General features: G+C 53.7%; 1 protein-coding gene across 4 annotated transcripts in view; it reads right to left on the reverse strand.

Moving 5' to 3' along the window:
* Window positions 1–612: 612 nt before the first annotated feature.
* Window positions 613–27,638, reverse strand: part of SSH1 (slingshot protein phosphatase 1) — a 63,195-nt gene continuing 36,169 nt past the window's right edge. For 3 of the 4 annotated variants that reach the window (XM_042909549.1, XM_042909550.1, XM_042909551.1), the window contains 10 exons: window positions 25,179–25,247; window positions 24,016–24,081; window positions 21,039–21,233; window positions 19,672–19,765; window positions 18,386–18,514; window positions 15,628–15,674; window positions 14,078–14,224; window positions 12,290–12,490; window positions 9,432–9,999; window positions 613–6,648 (listed from right to left, as the gene is read on the reverse strand). In XM_042909549.1, the coding sequence (XP_042765483.1) occupies window positions 5,410–6,648; window positions 9,432–9,999; window positions 12,290–12,490; window positions 14,078–14,224; window positions 15,628–15,674; window positions 18,386–18,514; window positions 19,672–19,765; window positions 21,039–21,233; window positions 24,016–24,081; window positions 25,179–25,247 (2,755 nt within the window). In that variant the 3' untranslated portion in view covers window positions 613–5,409. Of the gene's footprint in view, window positions 6,649–9,431; window positions 10,000–12,289; window positions 12,491–14,077; window positions 14,225–15,627; window positions 15,675–18,385; window positions 18,515–19,671; window positions 19,766–21,038; window positions 21,234–24,015; window positions 24,082–24,581; window positions 24,703–25,178; window positions 25,248–27,638 lie in introns of those variants that run through there. The other variant, XM_042909552.1, reaches the window with a different exon arrangement.

The raw sequence follows: 27,638 nt of genomic DNA on the forward strand, positions 1-27,638 counted from the left end.
GTGAAGAATGAGCGTCCCCATGCTCTTTCCCCCGACTGCACAGCCAGAAGCAAAGAACACCGAGATAGCACAGGGTTTAAAATGCCAAGTAGCTCAGCTTCGTGAGTCACCAAGGCTGGAGAGCCACCCAAAGGTCCTGACCTGCCATGGATTGTGACCTGGGCGTGAGATAAGCCTCTGTTGTGTGTAGCAACTGAAGTTCCCTGGGATTCCTGCCTCGGTCACTAGCGATAATTAGCCTCCACAGTCCCCTCCCCCGTGACGTGTGGCTGGCATAGCTTAGGTGGGTCTGAGGAGCACACGCCAGTTAGCTGTCTTCTGCTTGTGCAAGAAGAGACACCAGCCAGCGAACAAGTCCCATGACCACCCGCAAGTGGGCCTGTTCTTCCTCACTGACAAAACCAGAAGGAAAACCAGACAATTCCTGGAGGAGCTCACATTTCTGCCCTTGGTTCTTTCTTCGGTCTAACGTGTCTGGGTTTTTCGTACAGGGCTTAGCGCACAGTAGGTGCTCAGTAAAGACCGGCTGTCGGGATGACGCAGCTATGTCTGACTGTCTAGGCAAGGATTGAAGAAGCAGTTTCCTTCTGCACAAGTTCATAGGTCATCAAACACGTATAAAGAAAAAGTTTATTCTCATCACGAGAAGCACACGAACTATTACAGTACGCACCAACAGAAGAAAAAGTGCGTTATGCATCTTCTACTGCAAATTCACAGTACAAAAGATACTGCCTTTTAAATATATATATAAAAAAACAAGAAGAAAAACAATATAATAAAAAAAAAAATCATCGATACCGTAACGCAACACGCTGGAACCCACTGGCAGCTTCTGAAAACCAAAGAACTTATCTTGTAGAGTTCCTGATTTTGCAGGGGGTGGTGCCTGCACCTGCGTTTTGTTGCAGAGAGCTCAGGACACCGGCACGGGGGGAGACAGGGTGGCCTCGGTGGTAAGAGATCTCTATGAGACAGTACAATCGTGTGACGGGGCGGGATGCCACCCCCCAGCTGGCTAGCAAGCCAAATTCCGTGCTTTCCTTGCAACTGTGGGGCGCGGCGTGAGCCAGCGCCTGCCTTGCCTGCAGGAACCCCTGATGCTCTTGGACACCTGTAAGTCCCCCCACCCCCACGCACGACCGCGCAGCAGATGAGCACATGCGTGGGGCAGGGCGAGCTCCGGCCCGCACGCCAACCACCACCGACAAGGCGAAGGTCCAGTCACAGGTGAGAGCTTAACAGTTTCCCATAAATACACAGTATTCGTAAACTATTATTAAGGCACTCAATTGTAAAACAACAATTACAGTGTCGGAAGAGGGGGGAGGAAGCAGCCACCTTCTTGTGTGGCATGGCCAACACAAAGGACCGCGGAGGGCTGGAGGGCTGGTTATAAAGACTCCTATTTAAGAGACTGACTGAGGCCAGGGCACCGGCTGCAAGACAAAAGGTGGTCACGTCCAGGTCTGCTGTGGGGACCGCTGCACAGCCCCACTCCCGATGGGTCAAGGTGGTCCGCTTCGGACTCGGGGGACACGGCATGGATGTGGGTGGGACAGAAGTGGCCCACAGGATGATGTGATTCAAGCTGTAGATCTGTCGATGCGGCGTGAACTCCTACACACGGGGATTCGGTGACGGAATGCACACAGTAAGACCAAGTAGCTGAGCGTGGGGGTCGATCAACTACCTGGGTTTGGCATGCAGCATCGGCAAGAACCTGCGGGGTGGGAGCAGAGCAGGTGAACCTGCACCATGCTGTGTCACAAACTCCTTAGCCTGCCTAGTGCTCCTGTCCTCGCTGTGTCTGTGGGAAGCCCCGCCAGGTGGCAAGCCAGAGGAGCGCTGGGTGAAATGTATGCCAGCACCGGGCATTTCCTGTCAACAGAGGGCACGTCTCTCTTCGGACACCTTGGGTAAGGTTACTTCTATGACCTTGACGATGTAGCATTTCTTCTCACTGGGGAGAAATGGTCCCAGGGGAGCAGGGCGAGTCATGAACCTTCTGGGATCTGGCCGGTGTGGAGAGACAGGGGTGCCTAAGTCCAGGGCTGTCCTGAGGAGGTTAATTCTGTGGCATCCTCTGGGCTTATCCAGGAGGGAAAAGGCTCTAGAAGGGGCTGGAATGGTTTTTGGCGAGAGGTGTGGGGTGGAACAGAAGAGGCTGGCACAGTGCAGCCATCTGTGAGCAGCTAGTGAGCGATCTCATGCATGACGGACAGGGTACCGCTACCCACTACCCAGAAGCGTGCTGTTGGGCACCCAGAGCTCGGCATGGGTCCCCACACTGTGAGATCAAAGCAACAGGGAATGCCAAGAGCGGGCAACTTTGTTCTCAAGTTCACGCGGTGATGGACATCGCTCCAAGGCCCTGCAGTAGCTACCCGGCCAAGAAACTGAAATCGGCATTGTCAGATCATGACCAGAGGGTCCTGTGGTTTCTCTCTCCGTGACCAGTTTCCCCCGAATACTTAAAGCTTCACAAGAAGACCCTCCCTGCCCCGAATCAATGCAAGATGAACATCTGGGAAAGCTGAGTCTAACTTCTGGCATGCCACAGGAATTAAAGCAAAAGAGAGAGAGGCGAGACAGTACGTGAAAAGCGGGTCAAGGCTCAGGGAGATTATCAAGCTGACTTAGAAAACTTCTGCTCTCTGTTTCAGCAAGGGCGTTCTCCGAAGAGGGTGGTCACCAAAACCAACGACTTTCACAGCAAAGACCCCGCCTCTAACTTGTGCCACCCATGTTCAGAATTCTCGCCATCAGCAAGGAAGACGAGACGGGGCATCTGTCAAGACACGGAATGTCGTGTGGCACTAAATTCCTCTTCCGGGGGCCAGCGTGAGCCTGTCTTTGCCAGGGTGCCCCCAAGCCTGGCGGGGTATTCTTGCTCCTCTGGGTCTGGGAGAAAAGCTTTGATCCTTTCCTCCAGGCCAGAGTGGTAGCCATTAAATCAAGAGGGCTTCATTTTGCTCTGATAATGGGGACCTGGGCCCTGGTCTGTGTAGACGCTGAAAGGCGAGCCATGCTTCTGAAGACAAATGGGCAACCGGAAGCCAAAGACTCATTCAAATTCCTAGTCCTCCTCCTACACTTTGAAAATTAAAAACATCCGGTTCTCACACACAGACCTGGTCTTAAAAGAGCAACCCAAGCCTGTCAGCGTCAAATCTAAAGGATTATTTTGACACAAAAATTGAGCCACCACATGAAATTTAATTTGGCAAAACGTACTGAACTTGGTATGTTTTTTGAGAATATGTTTCTTTTGGCCAGGGCGGTGGCGGGAGTGGGGGGGGGGGGGCAGGGTACCCAAAAGGGTTTTCAGGAAGAAGCAGATAATCACCTTTTAAGGTGGTTTGGATTGACAGGTGGGAAAATAAATTCCTATAAAGTAACGTAATGTTAGAAAAAAAATAATAAAAAATAAAAATAAAAAAGAATGCCAGAGAGGAAAAGTTCCTGGAGAGAGCATTTTTGCACAGACTCTACCCACTAGTTGGAATGTGGATCACCCTTGTTCCTGAAGATCCTTCCCGGAGTGCTCTCGGGGGGCCCAGGTCTGACCAATGTAAAACGTAAGAGGGCGACTCCTTCGCCCACTTTCGGAGCTTGGCTGGGCCTGGGAGGCTTGTAGTTTCACTGAACCAATCTGGCCGCCAGCGGAGAGCCAGCTATACTCCGGGAAAGCTTCGGCCAGCAGTGCCCTCGCACCTACACAGCGACCCTACCCTGCGTGAGAGCCGCGGGGGGCGGGGGGGGGGGGCTGGCAAGGTCTGGGTCGGGAGAAGGCAAGTGTTTGGCCTGAGGTGTCCAAGAGGCAGGGAGGGCCTTCAGATTCGCCAGTTTTGTTCTGGAGCCCCGAGGTGTCGAATAAAGCCCAGGGTCCGCAAACTTTATAAAGGGCTCGAGGGTGAGTATCTTAAGCTTCGCTGGCTACCTGGCACCTGTTGCGTATTGTTATTTTTTTGTGACCTCTTAAAAATGTTCTTGGCCCATGGGTCCGTACACCAGTTTTCTGCCTCCTTGGATGAAACCTTTCTGCCTTACCCACTGAGCCTCTTTTCTCGCTCTCCAAAATATTTTAACAGGGGCTCCGCACAACACCTGCGGAGCCCCTCCCCCACCGCCACCCCCTCCCCCCCCAGCCCGGAGCCAGTGACAGCATGACGTGTGCAGCTCACTGGATTCTGAAAGGGGGCTCCAGGGACGACAGACCTCTCCTCCGCTCTGGCCTCACCGCGAGGAAGAGCCAGAGAGAAACAGGAAGCAGTGTCCTCACCTAAGGAAGGGGCAGCTGTAAACATCTGGGAAGCTTTTCCATCATCTCGTTTCTCTGAGGAGCTGCTGCAGAGTCGTTCCCCAGGAGGGAGACCCCCTCTGCCTCCCCAAACACGCTCCTGTGACCCAAGGAACCCGAGGGCAGGTTCGATCGATCCAAGCAGGACAATCGATCCAAGTGGCGGCACCACCGTCCCCACCAGACGCTCAATCACTTCCAAAGCCTCAACACAACCGCACCGGGTCCAGCAGCGGATGAGGGACCCGCAGTGCGTCGTGGGTCCTCCTCCCCAGGTTGGGGGCACTTTAAACTTTGCCATTGGCAACGACCAAGGACGTCACGTACGTTCCCGCCCCCCCGCCCCTCGCCCCGGCGCTGGCCAGACGCGCATCACTCAGCGGTAACAACACAACCAGGACAAAGAAGTCAACCGTACGGATGATCTCCAGGCGCCATAGAGTTGGTTCAACAACGGCACTGGACGACTTCCTGTTAACTTTACCTAGCGGCGCTTGGTGCGGTCGACTTAAAAGTCTTAACGCTTTTTGGGGTGTTTTTTTTTTTTTTTGGTGGGGACCAAAGAAAAAATTCTCTTTTGGAAAAAACCTTTTCTGACACAGCATCATTCCCTGGAACGAGCCTGGGTCACTATTGTATCTTAAAAACAAAAAGCACAGCAAGAACAGAGGTAGGACTTAATATTGCCATCCAAGGGTTTCCCCGCGAGGGCCTGAATGAGCTAGGGACGTGCGCGTGGCGACGGAGCCATCTCGGCTCCCGTTCTTTCGCACGGTGCCAAGGGAGTACTTGCGATGTGTCTGCACATCCGTATATGCTTTTTTAAAACCGGATTCTTCCTGAAACCACAGGACTTGGGGATCAGGGTTTTGTATCTACTGGCCGACGGCTTCTGGCTCTCCAGGGCCACACAGCTGGCTTCTTCCCCCTTTCTTCTTGTGCTACGTTATTTTTTGTCTCTTCCCCTCCTCTCTGTGGCAAGAGGGGGAAAGTCCGAGCGTCCACTGTTTAGGAGAAATCAAGATACAAGGGGCTGACCAAAACCCCCGGTGAAACGCACGGAGGGATCACGTGATGGTGTCCGTCCAAATGCAGCGAGAGGCGGGTCAGCTCCTGCTCATCCACAAGGGGCTTCTCAAGTTTTCTGAAGCGGGTTTCCCTGATGGCGGAGAGGTTGCAGCTGGGTTCCTTGGGTTTGCCCGGGGCTCACACGAGAAGGAAGGCTCGCCCAACTTAGCGTCCCGGGAATCGGCGAGGGTGGACGCGTCCGCCTCACCGGACAGGTCCTCCGTCGAGAAGTTGAGACTTCCGAGCTTGGCCAGAGAGTGTGAGCGTTTCAGCGGGGACGAGACGGTGAGGCCCGCCAGCCGGAGACGGGTCTCGATCTCCTGCGTCCGCTGCTTCACGAGCCCGGGCTTGCCTCGGACGCTGTGGATGCTGTCGCTGCTGGAGCTCCGGGTCAGGTTGGAGCTCATGGAGGAGGAGGTGGGGGTGTAGCAGATCGTCTTCAGGAAGTCTTTCGAGAAATGACTGGTGTGATCCAGGCGGCAGAGGAAGGGGGTGGGACTCTTGAGTGGGGCTCCTTCGAGTGGAGCGGGGAGGGCCTCTGACTTCTCGTCACTCCCAGAGAGGCGAGGCAGCGGCAGGGGCCCCGGCGGAGCGGGGTTCTCCTCGGGGATGCTGGCCTCCAGCCTGCTGGTCGTGCCGTCCCTGGAGGGAGAAGCCGGGTCTGCGGGCGTGCCCTTTAACCTCTCCAGTTCTTTGGTGTGCTTCCGGACCAAGCCCGCCTTCTGCAGCTGAATGATGGATTCCTGGTGCTGCATCAAGTAGCTGTTGGTGGTTGGTTTCTCAGCTTCTTTGCTGAACAGAAGCCGCAGGTCCTTGGCTGGCTTCGGATCTTTCTTGGGTGGGGATTCATCCTTCGCCACTTCCATGCTTGGAGGGTTCTTATCACAGTGAGAGTTCTTCAAAAGGAGGGACTTTGGCAGGGCTCTTTGGGTTTCTCTGGAAGGTTCCAAAAGGCTAGCTGGTGGCTCTGGGGCAGCTTCGGCCCCAGAGCCACCACCGTCTGACCTCCTCGAGCCTGCTGGTGGTAGGAAAGGGGGACTTTCGCTTGGGCCAGAGGCCAGTCTCTCTAAAGCTCGGGCCCTGCTGGACGTGTAGGCCACAGGGGAAGATGTGAGGTGGGGCAGGAAGGTCGGCTGGGTGCAGATGGCGGGGGCACCGGGGTTCTCGCCCCGCTCCCTGAAGGCCTCAGGAGCCCCGCTGGCTGTAGGGTACATACAGTCGGCACAGGATTTGTAGGAAGGCTTCACCTTGTTAAGGATCCCGAATATAGCATCGTGCTGAAAGGAGACGAGAATGTGGTGAGTATACGGTAACGGGCCAGTGGCCACAGAACACGAGGAAGGCGTGGGGTGGGGCTGGGGCAGGCACTGGAGAGGGAGCCCCCACTTCAGTCAGTGCAGGAACAGAGGCCTCTCTGAACCCCCTGGGCCACGAACAGTGGCGGTTAGGGATGCCGAACCAAACTTTCCAGAAGCTATGTGCCCACGATCCCGGGGAAATCTCCGGCCACACAGCCAGCAGGGTGGTCAGGAGCAAGGCCTGCTCAACCCCACCTCTGCCATCTCACGTGGATGCCTCCCCCGTCCTTTCCTTCTCGGAACAAATCTGTGCTTGGGGAGTATGTGGCCTGCAAACGGGGCTCTGCCCTTCTAGCATGAATACAGCACGGCTCCAAAGAACCACCATGTAGCTGTGGACTGTGGTCTTCACAGTGAGGTGGCAAAGGGCAAAAATGGCTTTGGAAAGACCCTCTTAATCTTACCCACCCAAATACGGGTGCCCATAGTCTCGGATGAGGGAGCCAGGCTGAGGTGGTTCTTTTGTTTGTTTATTTATTTGGGGGGAGGGGCAGAGAGCGAGGGAGACAGAGGACCGGAAGCAGGCTCTGCACTGTGAGCACAGAGCCTGACACAGGGCTCGAACTCACGAACCACGAGATCAGGACCTGAGCCGAGGTCAGACGCTTAAGGGACTGAGCCACCCAGGCGCCCCTAAGGTGGGTTTTATGTACCAAGGGAGCACACATTTGTGATGTTTTCCAAGGAAAACCACCTGCCTCTAGGTCAGTGTGACCTGTGCCTCCACAGTGTGCCCTTCTGATGGGCGGGGCACCTGCTCACCTCCCTCATGTGCCCATAGGGCTGCTCCTATGGGCTGCGGTGGGGGAGGCCGACCCTCACCCCGACAGTGGTTTAGCTGTGAGATTCCCAAGCTGGTCTGAAACAAAGGCTTTTTGGCGAAGGGCTGATATTGTACGTTTCTCCCTGTGGCCTGCCACTGGCCCTGACCGTCAAGGGTTAATCCCATCCGGTGTCACAGACGTAGGTCCCCCAAGCTAAGAAGTCACGGGGTAGTCCAGTCCTGGAGGAATCCTAAGGAAACCCAGCCATGATTCCTCGAGGCTGCAGGGGAGCATATGGAGAGCGTGCGGTGGGGGAGGCAGGGGGGCCTGGTCTCCCGCAGAATCCTAGCCTACTCAGGACTCCTGGGGCCGGCTTCCAGGTCAACCAGTGAGACCAGATCACTCCCGACCTACAGCCTGAACTCGCAACCCGGAACTCTGACCAAAGTTTTCTTCTAAAACCTTCAGGACCTAACGTTCTAACACGTGGTGAAATGATCCCATGGTGGGAGATTTAAGACCACCTTTCGGAGCCCGAGGAGCAACCGGCTGGGAGAGAAGTCACTCGTCCAACTCCTACTTAGGGAGCACCTGTCACACATCATGAGCTGTATCAGGCGCAGGGGCTGCAAACAAGACATGGTCCCCGCCCTCAGAGGGTCTACTGTCTTCTAGTGAAAACGGACCAGGACGCTGAGTGAAGGCATAGTCTTACAGATGAACCCTCACCAACCTGGAGCCATAGCTCACAAACAAGAGTTGAACAAATGAATGAATGCTTGTGTCTTGGTCCTATTCCCTTGATCACGTCACCCGTTCAATCAAATTCTGGCCAGGGAAGGCAGGCCGTGTCCTTCACGTACCTTCTTACCCAAGCTGCTCGTCTCCTCCATTCTGCGACTCACCCCATGCCCTCTGAGACTGATGGAGGCACTACTGTCCTGGGCAGAGGTCTTATGTCCTCTCTCTTTATGGGTATTTGCTCTTTGAGGGAAGGGGGAGTGGCGGGAGAAATTCCTGAGTCAGGAACATGGCGTCTGGAATGTTTTATCGTTTGGAGGTCGGTGGTGGGTCGGCCCCACTTCATTCGTATTAAAAGGTGGCCAAGGCAAACCCTCTGTACGGGGGATGCTGGCACCTGCCGGCTTCCCGAGTGCTCTCGCCGTGGCGAGCCAGCGCAGAGTGAGGGGGGACGCCGAGAGTGGGCGGCACGGGACACCCCCCACCAACCCATCCTCCGCCCCTGGGCCGCTCGGAGGAGGGAAAAGCCTGGTGGAATTAATGATTTTCTGAGCGAGCGCCAGCTTGCCAAGACCTTGCTGCAGAAACCCACCACACAGGAGAGCCACAGGGGACTGCTGGAGTCGAGCATCCGAACAGTAGTCGGAAGACCAGACCCTTGATGATATGGAACAGTTCCCACCGGTTTCTTAGAGGTGATATTGTGGTCGTGTCTCCACTGAAGCGACACATCTGGGATTTGTTTCAAGACAATTCAGAGTGTGGGGAAGTGAGGGAGGGTATGAAATAAGAATGGTCTTGTGTTGATCAACGTGAAGCTGGGTGCTAAGTCTTGCTTTCCACTTTATGTAAGGAAGAAATCGAGGGGCGTCTGGGTGGCTTAGTCAGTTGAGCGTCTGACTCCCGATCTCCGCTCAGATCATGACCTCACAGTTTGTGAGCTGGAGCCCCGTGCTGGGCCCCACGATGACAGCACAGAGCCTGCTTGAGATCCTCTCTCTACTCTTCCCTGACTTGCTCTCTGCACCTCTCTCAAAGTAAATAAAAAAGAAAGGAAAGAAGGAAGTCGAGCCGGAGGCGCAGCCCGAGCCGAGCCGTGACTGAGCGCCCCGCAGACCCCTGACCTGGGCACGCCTGCCCCTCCCCTCCGATAGCGCCCGCTGGCAGGGGGGCAGGACGGGCCAGCCCAGCGCCCACCTCGAAGTCCTCCGGACAGCTCCTCTTGCTGTTGTTGTTGTTCAGGTTTTCCCGGTTGAGCAGGCTTTGGTCCAGCTGGGGCGAGGGCCGCCCCCACCGCCCTGCTCCCGGGGCCTCCTCCCCTTCCATCTCCTCCACCTGGGGCGACCAGCCACTCCGGGCCTTGGGGCTCCCGAACTCCAGCTTCTTCTTCACCTCCTTCTCGCAGGGTCCGGAAGCTTCCTGGGGATGTGCGGCCGGCCTGTGTGCCTCGGTCGCCTCGGCTGCTTCCTCCAGGAGGGCGTCCCTCTCCAGGTCCTCCAGGTGGACCACGCTGCGGGTCTCGCCGCCGGGGGGATGCAGGAGGGGGTCTGAGAGTCGCCGGAAGCAGCAGGGGAGGGCGGCTCCTCCTGGGGCCCTGCTGTCTGGGAACCCAGGCTGGGCAGCGTCGTCCAGGCAGGGCAGCTGGGCCTCTGGGGTGCCGTCCAGGGTCTCCGGCAAGAAGTCCCCAGACCCTGTGGGGTCCTCCGTGGGCGGCTGGAGGCAGGTGTCGCCCTGCTGGCGCCACAGCTTGTTGTGTCGTTGTTTGCTGCGGGGGAGGAAGGGCAGAGGAAAGTCAGAGGGGGCCAGTGCCCGGAGGGTCCCCGGAAGAGGGGTTGCGGGGGGAGCCGGTGAGGGACAGCCCGAGGCCGACAGAGGTATCACTAGGACCCTCGGCCACTGGGGCGCACGTCGGGAGCCTTAATTGGCGTTGTCACACGGGGACTCTGCGGCGGGTAACGTGAAAGCAGTGTAGACCCCGAGGGTCAACACGGTCTTGGGGTCCCGTGTCATTCTGTGAACTCAGCCACTCCACTGCGTGTTTCATCTCCGTCTCGCCATCTGTCAACGAGGATGGGAATCCTCTCCTCCCCACACCGTAGGGAGGCAGTGAGGACGGCAACAGACAGCACATACAGATCTCACGCTGACCTGACTGTGTAAACACGGAATGTGCACTAACTTGGGGCCACGTCTGAAAAAAACTGGAAACATGCATTTAGGTCAGAAATGTGGGCCCCTGGGCGGCTCAGTTGGTTAAGCGTCTGACTCTTGGTTTCGGCTCAGGTCTCGATCTCGCGGTTTAAGAGTTCAAGCTCCGCACTGGGCTCTCGGCTGACAGTGTGGAGCCTGCCTCAGATCCTCTGGACCTCGCCCTCCGCCCCTTCCCCACTCGCGTGTGCGCGTTCTCTCTCTCAAAAATAAACATTTAAAACTAGGTCTTCTAAAACTGTAGTAGTATTGTTATAACACATTTTTTTTAAATGTTTACTTTGAGAGAGAGAGAGAGAGAGAGAATGTGTGAGTGCAGGGGAGGGGCAGAGACACTGGAGGGAGAGAGAAATCCCAAGCAGAGCCCGACGTGGGACTCGAGCTCACAACCCATGAGATCATGACGTGAGCCGAAATCAAGAGCTGGACACTTAACTGACAGAGCCACCCAGGTGCCCCCGTTATAACACATTTTTAATGTAAGGATGAAAAACAAAAAGAGAAGACAAAAGTTTAATGTGAAATAAGGTAAGTCAGTCACCTCCACGCACCTTAGGGCCACAGTAGCCAACAGCATGCGGGTATGCGGGTTACGGCGAGAGAAGCAAACATAAGAGGACAGCGTGAACTAAGGCCCTGCTGTCCGGCAGTGCACGGGAGCACCACGGCCATCCGTGACGGCTCTGTGTGCGCATTCAGGCAAGGCCGAGAGGGCCCCCAGATGGGGCTGCGAGTCACTCAGCCTGAAGACCCCTGGTGAGGCTGCAAACTCCTGATGGTGCAGCAAGCGACTGAAGGGCCAAGGGAGAGAGCAGGACCACCCACCTCTCTCCCTCCCTCGCCTCCTCCCCCTCCTCCCCCCAAACCCCTCCTCGTCGTCCCTGGGCCCCGCCCGGGGATCTGTCCAGCTGCTCCCTGGTTGGCAGCAAAGGGACTCCAGAGACGTCTAGGGCTGTCCTCAGACCCCGTTCGACCCTGCCGGAGCACTCCTGCCTTCTCACACGTGGCCAAGAAGCCAGTGGACTCAGCTTGTGGCCTCCTCACAATACCAGTCAGAAATAATCCAGGGAGGCTCCAAACCGCCAGAACAGAAGGGAGTCCCAGAGTCCAGCGGGGATCCGCCTTCATGGGGCCTCCCCACACAGGAGCCTCGGGAGCCCACGGACCTGGGGAGTGCTCCCTCCCCTCTGCGCGCACCCGCCCGCGTGGGACAAGCTAACCTCACGCACCTGTTCCTCCTCCCTCCCCCCCTCCCCCCCAACATGGGGGGTAACCTGTACTCTGCAGACCTTTTCTGGACGGGGGTTAGAGATTTCAAATGTCACTGTGGGCCAGCTATGGCAAAGCACCTGCAAGGGCGAACCTGTGCACCGTTCACACAAATCTCAGAACAACCCTATCAGGGAGGCTTTAATCCCAAACTCAGAAGAGGACACCGAGGCTCGGCTCGAGGCTTGGGGAGATGGGCGAGCTCGCCCTGAGGGGCCCAGCTGGTCAGCACCGGGAGTATCTGCTCTGCAGCCCTGGGAACCGCCCCGTGGCGAAGCCTGGCACGCGGCTCGGCGCGAAGCAGATGCTCAGGAAACGGGGACGTCCACGTGCCTGTGCTGCACATGACGTCATGCCTTGGATTAGAAGCTGTGCACCGTTCCCTCCGGCAGCAAAACAGCTTTCTGTGTGTGCCAACAAAATCAAACAGATCCCTCCTGGAAACCACTAATCAAACCCCAAACAATGGTTGTTTTCTCAGACCGGCACCGCACCGCCCCCCCCTCCCCCCAGAAGCAGGGTTTTAGCTGCGGAGCCCGCTCGATCCCCTCGATCCTTCTCAGCAGGCGGTCACCCACCTCGCGTCCAAGATGCCTTCATACTCAGACAGCTGCCTCATAAAGCCCGCGTTGGGGCGTGTAATGCTGCGCTTCTGCTTCACGTAGTTGTACGCTTTTTCCAGAGGCCAGCCAAACTCCTTCATCGCGTAGGCTATGACCGTGGAAGCGGATCGGCTGACACCCATCTTGCAATGCACCAGGCACTTGGAATGGTTCCTCCTGCAGGGGTGGGGCGGCGGGGGTGGGGGTGGGGGTGGGTGGAGGAGAGAGTCCAGAAATTTCAACAATTTCCTTCTCTCAGGTGTTCCCCAGTGGAGTTTTATAAACCCTGAAGTTATCTCCGTGCCCAGACCCCCCCCTTATGTCCTGATATTTGTGCGGCAGATGGCCACACACCCTCTAAAGGAAATAGCTTCGCTGCAAAATCAATTAGCACACAATGGGAAATCGAGATAAATCTGTCCCTGTCTTGCCAAGCTGTGCAGGGAGAGCTCCCAAACCGGGCCGCCTTCAGGGACAAAGTGGGATCGCTGGGATGGGCCAGGAGATCAGAGGCTCTTTTGCAGGAAGCCAAGGGGCAGCTGAAGGGACATCTGCAAAAGCCACACAGCTGTGACAGCAGATGGAGACAGGGAGCGGGTGACTGCAGACAAACGGGGTCAGCGAACTGAAGGCTGCAAGGCCCTCAGGAGAGCAAGATGTGCATCAGACGGGAGGGTCCAGGAGCCAGAGCGAGGGCAGCAGCACCCTGGACTCAGACGGGGGGGAAGAACCCAGGCGGACTGGTGGTTTGCAGGGAGGCCGTACAGGCCTGGTCGGGGCTGATTTCATGGATACGGCAAAGCCGAGGATAGGGTTTCTCGACACCTCACCTCCTCGAGAATGGAAAGGGCTGGCAGGGTGGCACCTGGAAGCTTTATTTGCACAGCACGTAGACCCACCAGCCTGCCTGTTTACACTGGAAGCAGCTGGCCGGTCCGGTGGGTCCAGGCTCGCTTCCTAGACCCCGGGCTTCAAATTCATCCCCGTTATGTGCATTTTGTTTTGTTTTTGTTGTTGTTTTTTTTTTTTTGTTTGTTTCACTGCTGGTCTGAAATCTAACCCCCACCAAAAAATGCAAACAAACTGAGATTTGGTAAGGACGTGTTGCATAGCTTTGCCCCTGATGGGGTGCAAAGCAGAAGATGGGGTTTCTCTCGATAGCATCACAGAGGGTTTTCTCTCAGTGAGGCAGAGTTGTTCCATAAGAGAATAAGGGGAGGACTAAAGATGGGGGACACCAGTGACAGGCACGGGGCAATGGGGACCTCTGATGGTCTGCTCCTTTCCATGAATAGGAAAGTTGCATGAACACAGGTGCACAAGCTGGGCCATACCTTGGGGCACCTGCCTGAGCAGCTTTCTTGGCAGACGCAGCCCCAAAAGTGCCCAGAGTCCACATATGACCTGGCCCACCCCCCTCCCTCCTTTGGCTGAGCGACTCCCCAAAGGCAGAGCTCCCAAGAATGCCCACTTGGTGTCAGATCCTTTTCTGATACTACTTTTGACACCAACGACAAAAGTGGGGTCCCATGTCACGGTCAAGGATGGGGGAAACGAAGGCTCCCTGGGGTCCCCACCTTGAGATCAGTGACCGTGTCCCTTTGGTGCTACGGGTCCTGTGGTTTAAAACCAGAGGTCCACCAGACATCAAAGGCTCCACAAACCGGGAGACGGCGGTGTCTGGGATTGCCATTAATTTGTGCCCACCCAGCGTCTGCCAGTTTCCTCCTCAGACCAGCTTCTTTCGCTTCTCCACCCACTTACTTCGCTTTGTTTATAAAATGGTACGCCTCGTTCCAGTGGGCAAGAAGGTCTGTTGTTTCCTCGTCGTAGACTCGGATGTTATGATATGCAAATAAGCCAGGGAAAAAATTATCTATTTCTCTAGTGACATTTAAAATGTAGTCAACACTGTAATGAGAAAAAAATAAAGGACAAATTTGGAGAATCAGAATGAGGAACTACAAAGAACAAAGTAGCAGAAAAACTGAGCAAAGAAAAAATTAAATACATGCGCATAAAGGATATGTGTTTACGGTGGGGTTTTTGTTTTTCCTTAATAGTCATTAACACACATTGGTGTGCTTTCTAAATGCCCTCTGTGTGATGAGAACATATTATATTTAAAATAAAAAAAAACATATTCCTTTATAAAAAACTCAGGAAAAAGAAAGTTCAAAGCATTGCTAAGCAATATGAATTCTGGAAAGCAGACATGTGTATTACTTAAATACATTTTCAAACGCTCTTGAAGTTTCAAAATTCATTAACTGTTATGAATATACTGAGGCTTTAAAAAAAACAAAGTCTCCACTTTTAAAGAGCTAAAAAAAAAAACAGACTCTATCCATCCATTATTCATGTACCTAAGAACTGCCTTAAATCCTTCTTGAAACAAGGCAGACTAGAAACAAATAAATTGTTGAGAAGGTCCTCAAATGCTGGTTCTGTAGTTCTTTAAATGTGATACTTCTATTCCCGGAAGACCAAAATAATTTCAGGAGTTAGAAAATACCTCCAATAGGTTTGTAAGAGAATACTTATAAATGCTGTAAGAAAATACCTTTAAAAATCATTTATGTGTTCCCAGCAAGAGAAGGCATAGATAGTATTGCTGTACATTTGAAGAATATTTTTTTGTCGCAAGAACACATCTTAACCAGTAGTTCTAAAGATATATTTTAAGATTTGTTTAGTCTTCATTTTTAAATGCAGTAATTCAAGAATGCCATCATGTCAGACCCACAGAATGGTGATTTTGTGGCTGTGTTGTTTAAAAAAAAATGTCCAGACATCTGTTCTTGAAGATCTAGATTTAAACATTTTTTTTTTTTTTTTTTAATTCCTGCCGTTGGGCATTTCTCAGACTGAGACAGGCGTATGTTTCTGGCCAACACTGAGCATTTTAGCCACAAGATTCCCACCAGGACCCAGAGTGGAACGTCCGGTAGAAGCAGGAGTGGTCCTGGGATCAGGGTTGCTGCGCGGTCCCCACCAGGACCGCCAGCAGGCGTGCGGGCAGTGGTGCACGTGAGGGGGCTCGTGGCCTTGTCAGCACCCACGCCGTCCTATGCCACTGGAGTGTGACTGCGGACCGCTCTTGCTGACACACACAATCACACGGAACCCCGTTAAAGTCTAAAACCCGTGAATTATTCAGGAGGTGGCATTCAGAAGCACATCCGTTTAGCCGTGCAAAGCTGCCCAGCCATGGCAGGTGGCTCGGAGACGGGTGCCTGCAGTTATAAGGGCTCGACCTTGAGGGTTTCTAGGCTGCCTGGAAGGACAAGGGAAGACGAGGGGAGCAGACTCACCCTGAGCCCTGCAGCTCCTCCAGATTGGACGCATTCCATTCAGAGCCCTGGGGGACAGATCACACAAACCCCCGTGAGTGTCACATGTCAGCCTCAGAGCTGCTTATGGGATGCACGGCGTGGGCTAGCCCTGACGGGGATGGTCCTTGCGCGGGCCCTTGGCCTTCGACAACGGATAGAACCGAAACAGGCCGGTATTGAAGCAGCTTCCCGAGGCAGTCACAGCGTCATCAGCCTGAGTGTGACGCCCTCTGGCCTTCGGGAAAGAGCAAGTTCAGAAACACCTGCACCCCCTCTTGCCACTTCCTTTCCTAAGTCCCCAGCAGGGTCCTGTCACCAGAGGCAGTGACCTCCGACCTCCCACTCAGGAGAGGGCACTTGCACACACTGCTAATTGAAAGCAAGAGTCGTTTGGGGCGCCTGGGTGGCTCAGCTGGTTAAGCGCCCGACTTCAGCTCAGGTCATGATCTCACGGCTCGTGAGTTCGAGCCCCGCATCGGGCTCTGGGCTGCCAACGCAGAGCCCGCTTCGGATTCTGTGTCTCCCTCTCTCTCTGCCCTTCCCCTGCTCGTTCTCGTTCTTGCTCTCTCTCAAAAATAAAGAAACATTAAAAAAATAATAACGACAACAAAAAAAAAGAAAGCAGGAGTAGGTCTACCTTTCCTGGGAAGTATTTTTAAAAGGTCCCATAGTTCCACATATAAAAAGCTGTCCTGCAGAAACACCCAGAATGTGCACAGAGATTTACGTACAAGGATAGTTATGGTTATTTATAATGACAAACACTGGAAAACAACTCAGAGGTCTGACAAGAAGAAATCAGTAAAATAAACGATGATGAACCCATATGATAGGGCACTTGAAAAAAATCAGAGTTTATGGTGGTTAGTCAGTGACACAGGGAAACGCCACAGAACGACAACAATTTAAAACAAGAAACAGGATACGGGACTATACAAATAGTATGATTCTTTCCTTTTCTCTCTTTTAAGAAGTTCTATAGACATAAAAAGAAAAAAAAAAACCACAAATGGGAAAATAAATATACCGGAACATTCATAGCGACTACATCCAGGTTTGTAAAATTGGGAATGCTTTTCATTTTCTTCTTTAGAGTTTCTCTTATTTCCTTACCTTCCATAACATGTTTTGATTTAATACCTTGTAGAGCAGACTAAAACACAAACCCTCCATTTCTGAGAGTATGAGGAACATAGAAAGGGAAGAAAAGCAAAAGAAGAAACTATCACTTCGTTCTTAGGAAATGCAAACAACATGGAGTCAAAATAGCAAAAGACACTCCCCCCTCCCAAGTCTCCCTAGACGCTTCTTCTCCCAGGAAGGCAGGCCCCTCAGAACGCAGGGGCTGCGGGGGGACCAGTGAAGCTGGCATCATGTGGGTGCTAGCTGGATTTCTGTGCTGCAGGGAGAGGCTCAAATATAAAAATTCCTTTAGTATCTCTCATGGAAAAAGTGACATAAAGCATCAAACCGCACCGAAAAAATAAAGAGAGCTCCACTAAATGTGTGAGCACCCTCTTGTTGTGATCACCACCTAGTGGAGGGACAGCCTGCCTTCTGTTGTTTTCCACCAGGAAGAACTACCAGCTTCCCAGGGAGAAGATTAGAGCCCAGCGCTGCCTGACAGCTTTCAAGATACAGGCTTCAAATCCACATATTCACATACATTTTAATACGAACGTTAAACATATACATACGTAGCGACTGATATAAACGAATTCACTAAATACATCCGTATTTAACATATTAAGTATATATCACGACACATGCGTCTGGGGAACTATTAAGAACTTCTTGTGGGCAGAAAGCAAAGTCGGTCATGTCTTCAGCAGCCAATGAACTACCTCCACTTTCCCAGGAAGTGACTTCTGCTCTGACAACGGGTGCCATTTCTTAGCGCCTACAGAAACCGCACTCGGTGCTTTATATGCGTCTTTACTTCATCCTCATAATGATCCCGCCTGGTACAGAACGAAGAGGAGAAGCCAGAGAGACTCGGTCTCGGTCACACAGCCACTCAGGCTGGGGAGTGGGAACTTGGCCCTGGTGGGTCTGATTTTCATCACACTGCATTGCTTCTCTAATTTTAGCAACATGCCTTCCTCTATAGTCTCTCTGAGAGGCTCTGGGAACTCGCCAGTTGCCTTCTATGGAGATTTACGGCATTAACAAAATCTGAGCAAGAGACGGAGGTAGGGAGATTCCACCCCGCCCGCGCCCATTCCTTCGGTGGGCCTGGGAGCGGTGCACGGAGCAGGCTTCCGGACAGAGAGGGGAAGCTGGGTTTTGGGTGTCTGGTCTGTTTTCCCTACTGTTTCTCATGTCTCAGGATGCCGAGGCATAATCCTGGGGTTTGGCGAGCATGCTCCCTCTAGTAACTGGGGGTTCTGAGCCCGCACACCGTTTGGAGGGAACTGGGTGGGGCCTCTGTGTTAGTGACTGAAGACCAAGGATGGAGAGAGTCTGAAAACTGCTATCAGTGGACTATGCCAGAGAGCCTTCAAACAACTCTCCATGGCTCAGCTGGGAACCACCCCTCGGACATCTGGCTCGAGTGCAAACTCATGGAGGCCAGAGTGACGGGGTCTGAGACAGGAGTTTCCAGAAGAGTCAGAACCGAGGTGCCAGTAACTCAAGTTTGCTCCCCTTCTCTGACCTTGCTGCAAACTCCAAACAATCAAGGTCCTGTTGATTTATGTTCCCCCAACCAGACCCTGCCGGGTGCTGTGCCTCTTACGAGATAAAGATGGTCGAAGATGAGGGAGGGTTTGTCCATCTGTCCCAAGATAAGGAGCATCTCGTTGTCTATGAATTCCTTGAATTCTTTCAAGTTACAGTTCATCTGCGTCTCTAATTCATTACGGATCTGTGGAGTGGAAAAGAGTAGGAAAGTGTGTTGTTAGAAAACAAAATAAAACAAAACCACAGTTGTCCACCTCCAAAGCAGTAAAGTCACAACTTACACTGTGCTTGGTTTCAGAAATGATCTTTGGTTGTTGGCGAGTTGTTTTGTTTTGATCCCAGAGTAAGCGCACACACACACACACAGACACACACACACACACACACACGGGCAGGTGGTGGGAACGCAGGCTACTCAGCCTCAAAGTCAGTCGGACTGCGAAGAGTTGATTATTTTATACGAAGAAGCAGATTCCCCTGGGATCTCTTCTTTTTGAGTTTAAGGCACATTTTTACAATTAAGTATCAACTATATCACAGTCAACCCATAAAGTCAGTTTCATCTTGCTCCGGAAGGCATCACGATGTGACTTTTTATGTGTCTTAACTAATAAAACGATGATGCGTGCCTTTTAAAAATGGCCACTTCAACCCTTTCCATCTGCCTGGTTTAAGCAATTATTATTATTTTTTTAATGTTTATTTTTGAGGGAGAGAGCGAGGGAGGGGCAAAGAGAGGAACAGAAGATCCGAAGCAGGCTCTGCACTGTCAGCGCAGAGCCCGATGTGGGGCTCGAACTCATGAACTGGGGGATCATGACCTGAGCTGAAGCCAGACGCTTAACTGACTGAGCCACCCAGGTGCCCCTAACCTACTATTATAATTCATTGCATTCCTTGAACAAAAAGCAACCCGAGAAAAAGAAAAAAGTGATCCAAGAAAACACTCAAAGGCAGATGGGAGGCAGTCCAGGGTTCGTAACTTGCTGGTAACTGGTAATCCTGAGATAAGAAACAAGAGTCTGCTATATCTCAATAAAACACAAGGCAGAGGAGAAGGCCTTAAGAGGGAAATGTTTTCTCAGTGCAACCTATGGGTCTCATAGAATTACCATCAAAGGTCTTATAGGTTCAGAGAGGCCAGGAAATTGGTATGTATGCAGCGTGGCTGGACTCAAACTAGAATGGGACTTGAAGGCCTGCGCTCTTTCCGCTAAGCTCCGTGGGAAAAGCCTCTGAGAGCCAGTGAGCAGGTGCCGGACCCGCCTCCGCTGTGGTTCGGGCAACAGGACAAACGAACACTGCGTGAGCTCTGGCCTGCAAAGGGAAGAGCTCTCTTACTTCTTTTGAGGTCACGTTTTCCAGATCCTGGCTCATCATGATGCTCCGGAGCTTGGCTTTGATGAGGCGCTCGGTCCTCTCCCCTTCAGTTGGCCTGGAAAGGAAGGACATTCGGTAACACGCACAACGAGAGGGGGCCTGAGGTCAGCGTTTACAGGAACCCCAGATGCTCCTGGGCCTAACGAGAACATGAACATGGCCTGGACTCAGAGAACTACCGTCTCGCCGTGCATGTTTTGGGGGAGGGGGGAAGGGACAGAGAAGTCCGGCTCTGGGTCTAGAACTCCCGTGGGAGTCCACAGAGCGGTGAGCAGATGGAGGGCACAAACGACGGCTGGAAAGCAGATCCTCGCTCAGGGCTGCAGAGAATCACTCTCAAGGCCAGATGCTGGAAGCCCCAGTGTAGCGTCCTGCCCCCCTCTCCCGCCACCCCGCTCCCCAACAACCAGACCCTTTTGTCTCTGCTTGAATGTATCTGGGCGTGACGACAGCACTGTGTCCAGAGACAGTCCAGAGTTCCCCTTGTGTCCAGCTCCCGTGATGGCCTTCTAACGTGGAGAGTCTACACGTTTCCCGGTAACTTCTACCCATCAGCCCCGGTTCTACACAGACCAGGATAATTCTTCCACAGGACGCCCCTTTATGTATTCAAAGGCAACTAACGTTCTCCCCAAACCTCTCATAATCTGAGGCCTCATGGAATGTGGCTTCCGGTCCTCTCCTCACTCAGGCTGACCTCTCTGTCCATGGCCCTCTTAATGCAGTCCCAGAGGGACATACAACTCAGGGGGAGGACAGTCCTAACCAAGACAGAAGGGCCACTTCCTTCTGGACCCAGACTTCTCATTTAGTGTATGTGGCCTCAGGCCACCTGAGCTCTGTTGGAGGCCACGTGACATAGGCCACTCGATCGTGGCCTCTAAGGCAGACTGCACTTGGCCAGTGATGGTGCAGTTGTATTTTAGGATCCCAGGACAATGGATCTATAATACTCCTAGGAGCACAGGGAAAGGCTTTGGAAATTGAGTCTTGAGCCACCTGAAGAGGAAAGGCCAGACCCCAGGGCACCGCCCAAGAGCCAGTGACGCACGTGGGCCGCAAGTTCCTCTGAGAAGCTGACAGGAGTTAGGGAGCTGTGCCCCAGAAATGCATTCACGCTGGAACCCGTCTCTGATTTGAATGGGGAGGGGGGGGAGGGTGGTCACACCATCGCGGAGCCAAAGACCACCCACGGGCAGCAGGTTAGGGACCCCCGCTCGGAACGCTGGTCCTGGGAGAGGTGGCCCTCGGTCGCCGGACTGCAGGGCAGGTGTCACCTCGTGCAGACTCCGGGTCGGCCGGCGTGGGCAAGGCAGCGCCGCACTTACTTGTCCACAAACAGGGCCGGGGAGTCGGGCCGCGTGGACTCCAGGTCCTGCATGGCGTTCCACTCGTTGATGCAGCTCTGATCGGAGCTGATGCAGCTCTCATAGTAGGTGGCCCAGATGAGAGCCACGCCGCCGGGGAAGTAGTTGTGTCTCCGTGCCACTTCGCAGGCCTTGTGAAGGACCTGCAGGGCAGACCTGGGGTGAGGAGGGGGGACAGGGTCAGGCCCCGGGGAGGCACAGGAGTGCTGGGCCTTCCCCTTGACTGGGGGCCGAGATAGGGGCCGATCCCTAAAAGACTTCCTACTGGAGTCAACCCTGCCGTGTACCGGGTTCCCGGGGGGACACAAGGCAGCCCGAAACCTCCAGATTAACACACCCCGTCTCCGTGACACAAGCTTTGAACCCAAGAGTGGATGGGACATCCTTTATCGTGCCCAGCAGGGCAACAGTACAGATGTTGTTATCGCCCGCCCAGGCTGGCTCACGGAGCCCTTCACACTCCATTAACTCCCAAGAATGAAGATTTATTTCTGAGGCTGTGGGGATACCGTGAATTTAGGAGCCACCTCGAAGCCTAGGAGGCTCCGAGCAGGAAGGAGTCTTTAGCTAACAGCGGAGACCTTTTACCGCGTTCCGAACGACGTACTGTGGAACCCTTTCCCATCAGTGTTATAATCGCTTCAAGGCTTAGGTCTCTCGGGGGAATGAGGTTCTGGAAACTCAGGTTAATACAGGAACGAAATGAAGATGGGGTTCGGGAAGGAGTGGGGTGGAAGGAACAACACGGAAAACGTACACAATAACGGTCAGCTTGGTCCCTTTTCTAAAACTCTTTTTACGAAAATCGAGGCTGAAACTTTCTCAGTGGATGGGGTGAGTTGGGCATTGACGAAGAGTGGAAGCGGGAAGCCCCGGAGGGGAGCGAGAGTCCTCGGAGACGGCACAGAAGCCACCGCCGTCTGGGGCACGCTTCCCAGACACGCCCGTGCCGTCTCCAGGCTGCCTGAGGAGACGGGCTGGAGCCGCACATTTGCTACATTTAGTTTTGTTCCTTAAGTTCTGGAAAAACATGGGGGCCTATTTTGTACTTGCCTGTAGAGAAAGAGACAAGAAACGATCCAGGGGCACCAGGAATATCCAGGACATGGAGAAAATTAGGATTTTGTGATTTTCCCCAGAATGATCCTGAATCGGGGGTGGCGTAGAGTAAGGGACGAGGTAAAAACGAAGCACCATATCGATTTGTGGCCCATGGGAGAATTCTGGGTAACTCTTGCTGGCCCAGAGGAAAAAAGTAATGACCCTGAAACACTGGGGCAGAACCCTTCTCCTCAGGCCCCACCGGCTTTCTCCTGAGTCTTTTCCAGAGTACTGGAGACAGGCACTGTGTGTTTGTTGAGTCTGCTGCACAAGTGGTTTGTGCAATAACCGCCCCCCCCGCCCATGAGGAAGGCTCTCAGATGCCTGTGCTGGGCTGGGAGAAGCGCTGGACACGACCCGTTTCACCCGGTGCAGACTTTACCCACGGCTACGTCATGCTCCAGGCTGAGCGTGCGCGAGGCCCTGCACCCTGCGTCCCAGGGCAGAAGAGGCCCCTGTGAGAAAACGCTCCCAGCACTCCCTGGCACAACACGGGACTCTGTCTGTGCTACGGCCACCTCCCTCAATAGACTTTAAACCCCACGAGGACAGGAATTGTGTTCTGTTGTATGCCCTCCCAGATGCCCGCTGCCTGGCAGAGTGCCGTTCCCTGGATGGCACAAACCGAGTGTGTGCCAGGCCCGAAGGACAAGCTAATCTGTGCTGGAATGACATTTGGACAGCCAGAACGGCAAAAAGACAACCCCATTCCTAACCGGCTAAAGGGCCTGAATAGACATTTCTCCAAAGAATGCCCAAATGGCCAATAAGCCTACGAAAAGATGCTCAGTAGTAATTAATTAGGCAAATATAAATCAGAGCCATAATGAGATACCACTTCACACCCCTTGAGCGGGCCATCATGAAAAAATAAAATAAAATAACGGGGCACTGGAGAGGACGTGGAGGAACTGGGACCCTCGTGCACGGCTCAGGGGGGATGCAAAATGGTGCAGTCGCTGTGGAAAACGGTTTTGGTTCCTTAAAAAGTTAAACACAGCATTAACGTGATCTAGAAATCCCACTTCTAGGCACATACTCAAAAGAAATGAAAGCAGGGACTCAAACAGATACTTCGCCAGTAGCCAAAAGGTGGAAATAACCCAAATGCCCATCAATAGATGAAAGGATAAACAGAAAAATTGTGTCTAACCACAGACGGGAATAATATTCAGCCTTAAAAAGGATTCGGACACGGGGGCACCTGGGTGGCTCAGTTGGTTGAGCATCTGACTCTTGATTTCAGCTCAGGCCATCATCTCACTGTTCGTGGGTTCGAGCCCCGATGTTGGGATCTGAGGTGACATCGCAGAGCCCGCTCAGGATTCCCTCTCTCTCTGGCCCTCCCTGCTCGTGTGCCTGCTCTCTTAAAATAAATGACCTTAAAAAAAAAATTTTTTTTTTTTTTCTACAGTATGGACGAACCTCGTCAACATTTTAAGTGAAATAAACCAGAGACAAAAGGACAAAGAGTGTATGATTCCACTTGTAGGAGGGACCTGGGATAGGCAGAGTCATAGAGACAGGACGTAGAATAGAGGGTACTAGGGCCTGGGGAGAGAGGGCATGAGTGTTTAATGGGCACAGACTTTCTGTTTGGGATGAAGGAAAAGCTCCAGAAATGGATGGTTATGTTTGCACATCACGGATGTACATTGAATTGCATGCTTAAAATGGTGCATTTTATGTTATGCACATTTTGTGCCACACACACACACACGCACGCACACACCTAAATGAGCCTTAAAATCGAAGGGGGTCTTTCGATTCATGCTGGCAGCTAAAAAAAAAGAAAAAAAATTTCAAAGGCGATGTAATTCTCTAAAACCACACTTACCACATGGCCTGGACAGACACGGGCTTGAAGACGTGCATCCGTCCCGCTGTGCTGACGCTGAACCCACTGAGAAAGACAAACAGAAAAGAACGGAACCGTGGTGAGATACTGGACCCTGCACCCACAGCGAGACGGCAGCTCGTACGGACACCCTGAGGACAAGTGCGTCTTGTGCTTCCTGATAAGGGACTACCAGCCCACTGCATCCAATGAGGGCAACAGTAGGAACAAAGAAGAAGAAAAAGAAAAACAAGACGAACGTTTGCTTCCAACCCAGCTACGTGAGGTCTGTCAAAAACACAAACCCTGGCAAGGGCAACGATGCCATCTGACGCCACCTCGTTCACGTTCCTGCCACCATCCCAGCAGCCCACCGCGGCTACTTCCCGCCCCACATGTGCCGTCCGTTACTTTTGCAATTGCATGGGAAATATCTTCACGGAAGGCAAAATGTTAAGAAGGAAAAAAAGTAGAACCATAATCCTACCTTTTGCCCCGCCCCCCCCAAAAAGTCACATTTTACTTTTTCTCCCCGAATGCTAACTATGAGGCAAGGTAACTTTTACCGTTGGAATCTCAGTGGAGGGATAAACTTCTACTCCGCTCCTTTCCACTCACGGCAGAACCCGCGTATTTCCCTTGGAAGCAAATGTATGTGGGACCCGGATGGCTCTTCGTCTCTTGTTTACCTGCCCAGGCCAAATGGAAGGGTTCCTCCTCTGCAGCCCCCCAGAGAGGCACCTGAAATGCTGCTCCGCCTGCCAGCTGTCTGTCTGTCTTTCCCGGCACCCCCACAGACCACAGGTTCCTGCTGTGTCCTTTCCAACTACGAACGTACAGAGACCAGCTCCACCTGGAGGGCACGTACTGAGTATTCATCTAACACATCAAGGTAAACGTATGAATATCAGCTGCCTGCTGCTCTTGAACTTCACACGCAGCGGACCTCCTGTAAATACCCTTCCGTTGCTACTTTGTGACCCAAATGCCCTTATGCAACGCCAAAACGTCCCCTTCCTTGTGTGGCTCACTAAGGGGCATGCTGTTTCTCCCGATGTAATGAGCACATCACACATGTGACCCTGTGGATGATCACCCAACAACGCCCAAAGTAGCTTGGTGTTTCAAAGTCCACAGTGGAAGAATTAAAGAGATCTCCTTACCCATCTCCGTCGAGGTGGATTTTCGTGTCGCTCCACAGCCGGAGAACCATCCCGATGGTACAGCTTTTACTACTCGAGAGGAAAGAGCAGATGCCTTGGAGTTAGGATCCACCTGCCCAAGCATGGTCTTCCCTCTCTGTCTTCACCCCGCCTGGCCAGCTGGCAGGGGGAAACCACCACCTGACCTGGGTCTGGCTACCGTATGTGTATCTGGGAGAAGCTCTCGGGCCGTCCGCGTACGGACTGCTTGCCACTGGATTCTAGAAGACGGGGCCTGGGATGGGCCCTCACCAGAGGGGGTCACCAGTGACCTCTACTTGGAGGTGGTCACAGGGGACTCTGACCAAACACCAGGTCTCAGCTGTGGCTCTCAGGGAGACAGAGAGCAAGCAGTTGACCTCACGCCCATGCTGCCGCAGGGGTGAGGCCGCCAGTGGCTGGCACACTCCTGGCACAAGGCCACACGCACTCCAGGGGACGCAGGCGAGTGGTGGCAGCCAGCCGGGCCTCCTGTCCGAGGGTGGCGGGGGTGGGGAGGGTGCCAACACCATTACTGGAGCTCATTTCCGGGCCTCTGTTTCTGTACCTTTGTACAGCTGCGCTTTAAAACCTAGCTTAATCTGCTTTTGTTTTGCTCACCCTACCAGTGAAATGACACTTAATGACTTTGGAGACAGGCGCCACTGAAAAACACAGAGGGAAAGAAAGGGCTTTATCAGAGGGTCCCCTTGGATTATTATGAAAATTCTTCAGGCGTTTACAAAAGAGTCTGCTCGTGACAGACCGCCGTTGCTGCCAAGGCCAACTCCGACGACCTCCAGGGATCTAGAATGCTCGCCTCTGCCTCCACTTAGTCACCGCCTGGGAGTGACATGATGCTCATGTGACTGCAGACGGGGAGCTCTGAGCTCCCTGAGACCCCTCTTCCCTGGAGCACTGGGGACCGTGTGGGCCCCTTTTCCACCCTTTACTTCTCTGTCTTCGGGGAAGGCAGTTTCCAGCCCTTCGTGTCAAATTAGACTAAGCCTTTTGTGTTAGGCAAATTCTCAGGCCCCAGCCCTGCACTCCTACCCGTACTTGATCGGCTAATTATATTTCCTTTGTAGAGCTGCAAAATACAATTTACGCCCAGTCCCGGATAGCCCAGGAGCTACTTGGCTGTATTGGTGCAGACTGGCCCCTCGCAGTCCCAAACCGATATGCGGAAAGCCCAGGGTAGAGGGGGCCCTGGGAGCACGTGGCCAGGCCTGGAGTCGAAGCAAGGGCAGCATCTAAGCTGGCCTCTCCAAATCACAGAGACGGGGAAGAGCCTAGTGAGTGCTGTGTGTGCGGGGCCAGGTCCATGGAGCACTTGCACTCAGGCTCTTGCCCTACAGTCAAGAGCACGAGCAGGGACCGTGACACGACCGTAAAAACTCTGCAAATTCCTTAACATGCCCCGATCTGCTATTCTGTGAGTTCCCAGTCTTACAGGGACGGACAGTCAAATTTCTATAGCAAAGGAGGGCCTGTGCACTTGCATACACGGGAAGTGGGGTCTTAGAGGAAGAATGACCTTGAAGGATAGAGTGGGCGGGGGCAGCTGCCCGAGAAGGCGGTGTCAAGTCCCCGGGGCCCGGCATAGCAGGAACAGAGGAGCCAGCTGGGCCAGTGCGGGAGGAACTCAAGGGAACCATGGAAGTCCTTCACGAACTGCGTGAGACCAACAAGGGCAGCATGGCCGGGCGCCCCCACGGCACTCCAAGTGCCCCGGGTCCCAGACAAAACATCGTGCATGACGGAACCTGCGGGTGGCCGCTCCGCTCTCCCGAGGGGGCACATGGATGGCTCTGAAAGAGCATTCGGGAGCTGGCAGGGCCGGTCACTACCACGTGTTCTCCCCTCTAACACTGCACCCGCACCAACCCCCCGGGAACCCCCTGTAGGTGCCCCTTGTGGGCAACACCCATCTCTCGCTCTTTTTTTGTTTTTTTAAAACAATAAGGAAGCATAATCTCAAGTCAGGGATTTAAAAAAAAAAAACAGGCGTATCATGCTTTCGGCAGGGCCAAAAGCTCCGGTAAGGACCAGGGCTTTGCTTTCAAGCCAGGATCGAGTAAAAGTGCCTGGTGCTCTGTCAGCGTGGAAGCTGCAGAAAAACGCCCAGTTTCCAGGCCCCGCCTCCACACACCTGGGCGTGCGCGGGGCGGCTGCTCAGGCCCGACCACAGGAAGGCCCACTCGGTGCCCGTCCCCCTCTGACCGCCTGCTCACCCTCTGCAGCCACCCGACCCACCTCCCCGGCCGCGAGGCCCCCGCACCGGCCTCGGGCAGGCCTGTCTACTCCAGCCGCCAAGGATGACGTGGAAGGGCGTGCGTACGTGTCCAATGCTACGGTCACGGCCTCCAGGCTGCGTGGTCGGAGAGCAGAGGCCGGGGCTCTCTCACTGATGTGGCTCCGGCACCCGGCAGGGCGCTGTGC

Source organism: Panthera leo, chromosome D3 (assembly GCF_018350215.1).
Source record: "Panthera leo isolate Ple1 chromosome D3, P.leo_Ple1_pat1.1, whole genome shotgun sequence".
NCBI lineage: Eukaryota > Metazoa > Chordata > Mammalia > Carnivora > Felidae > Panthera > Panthera leo.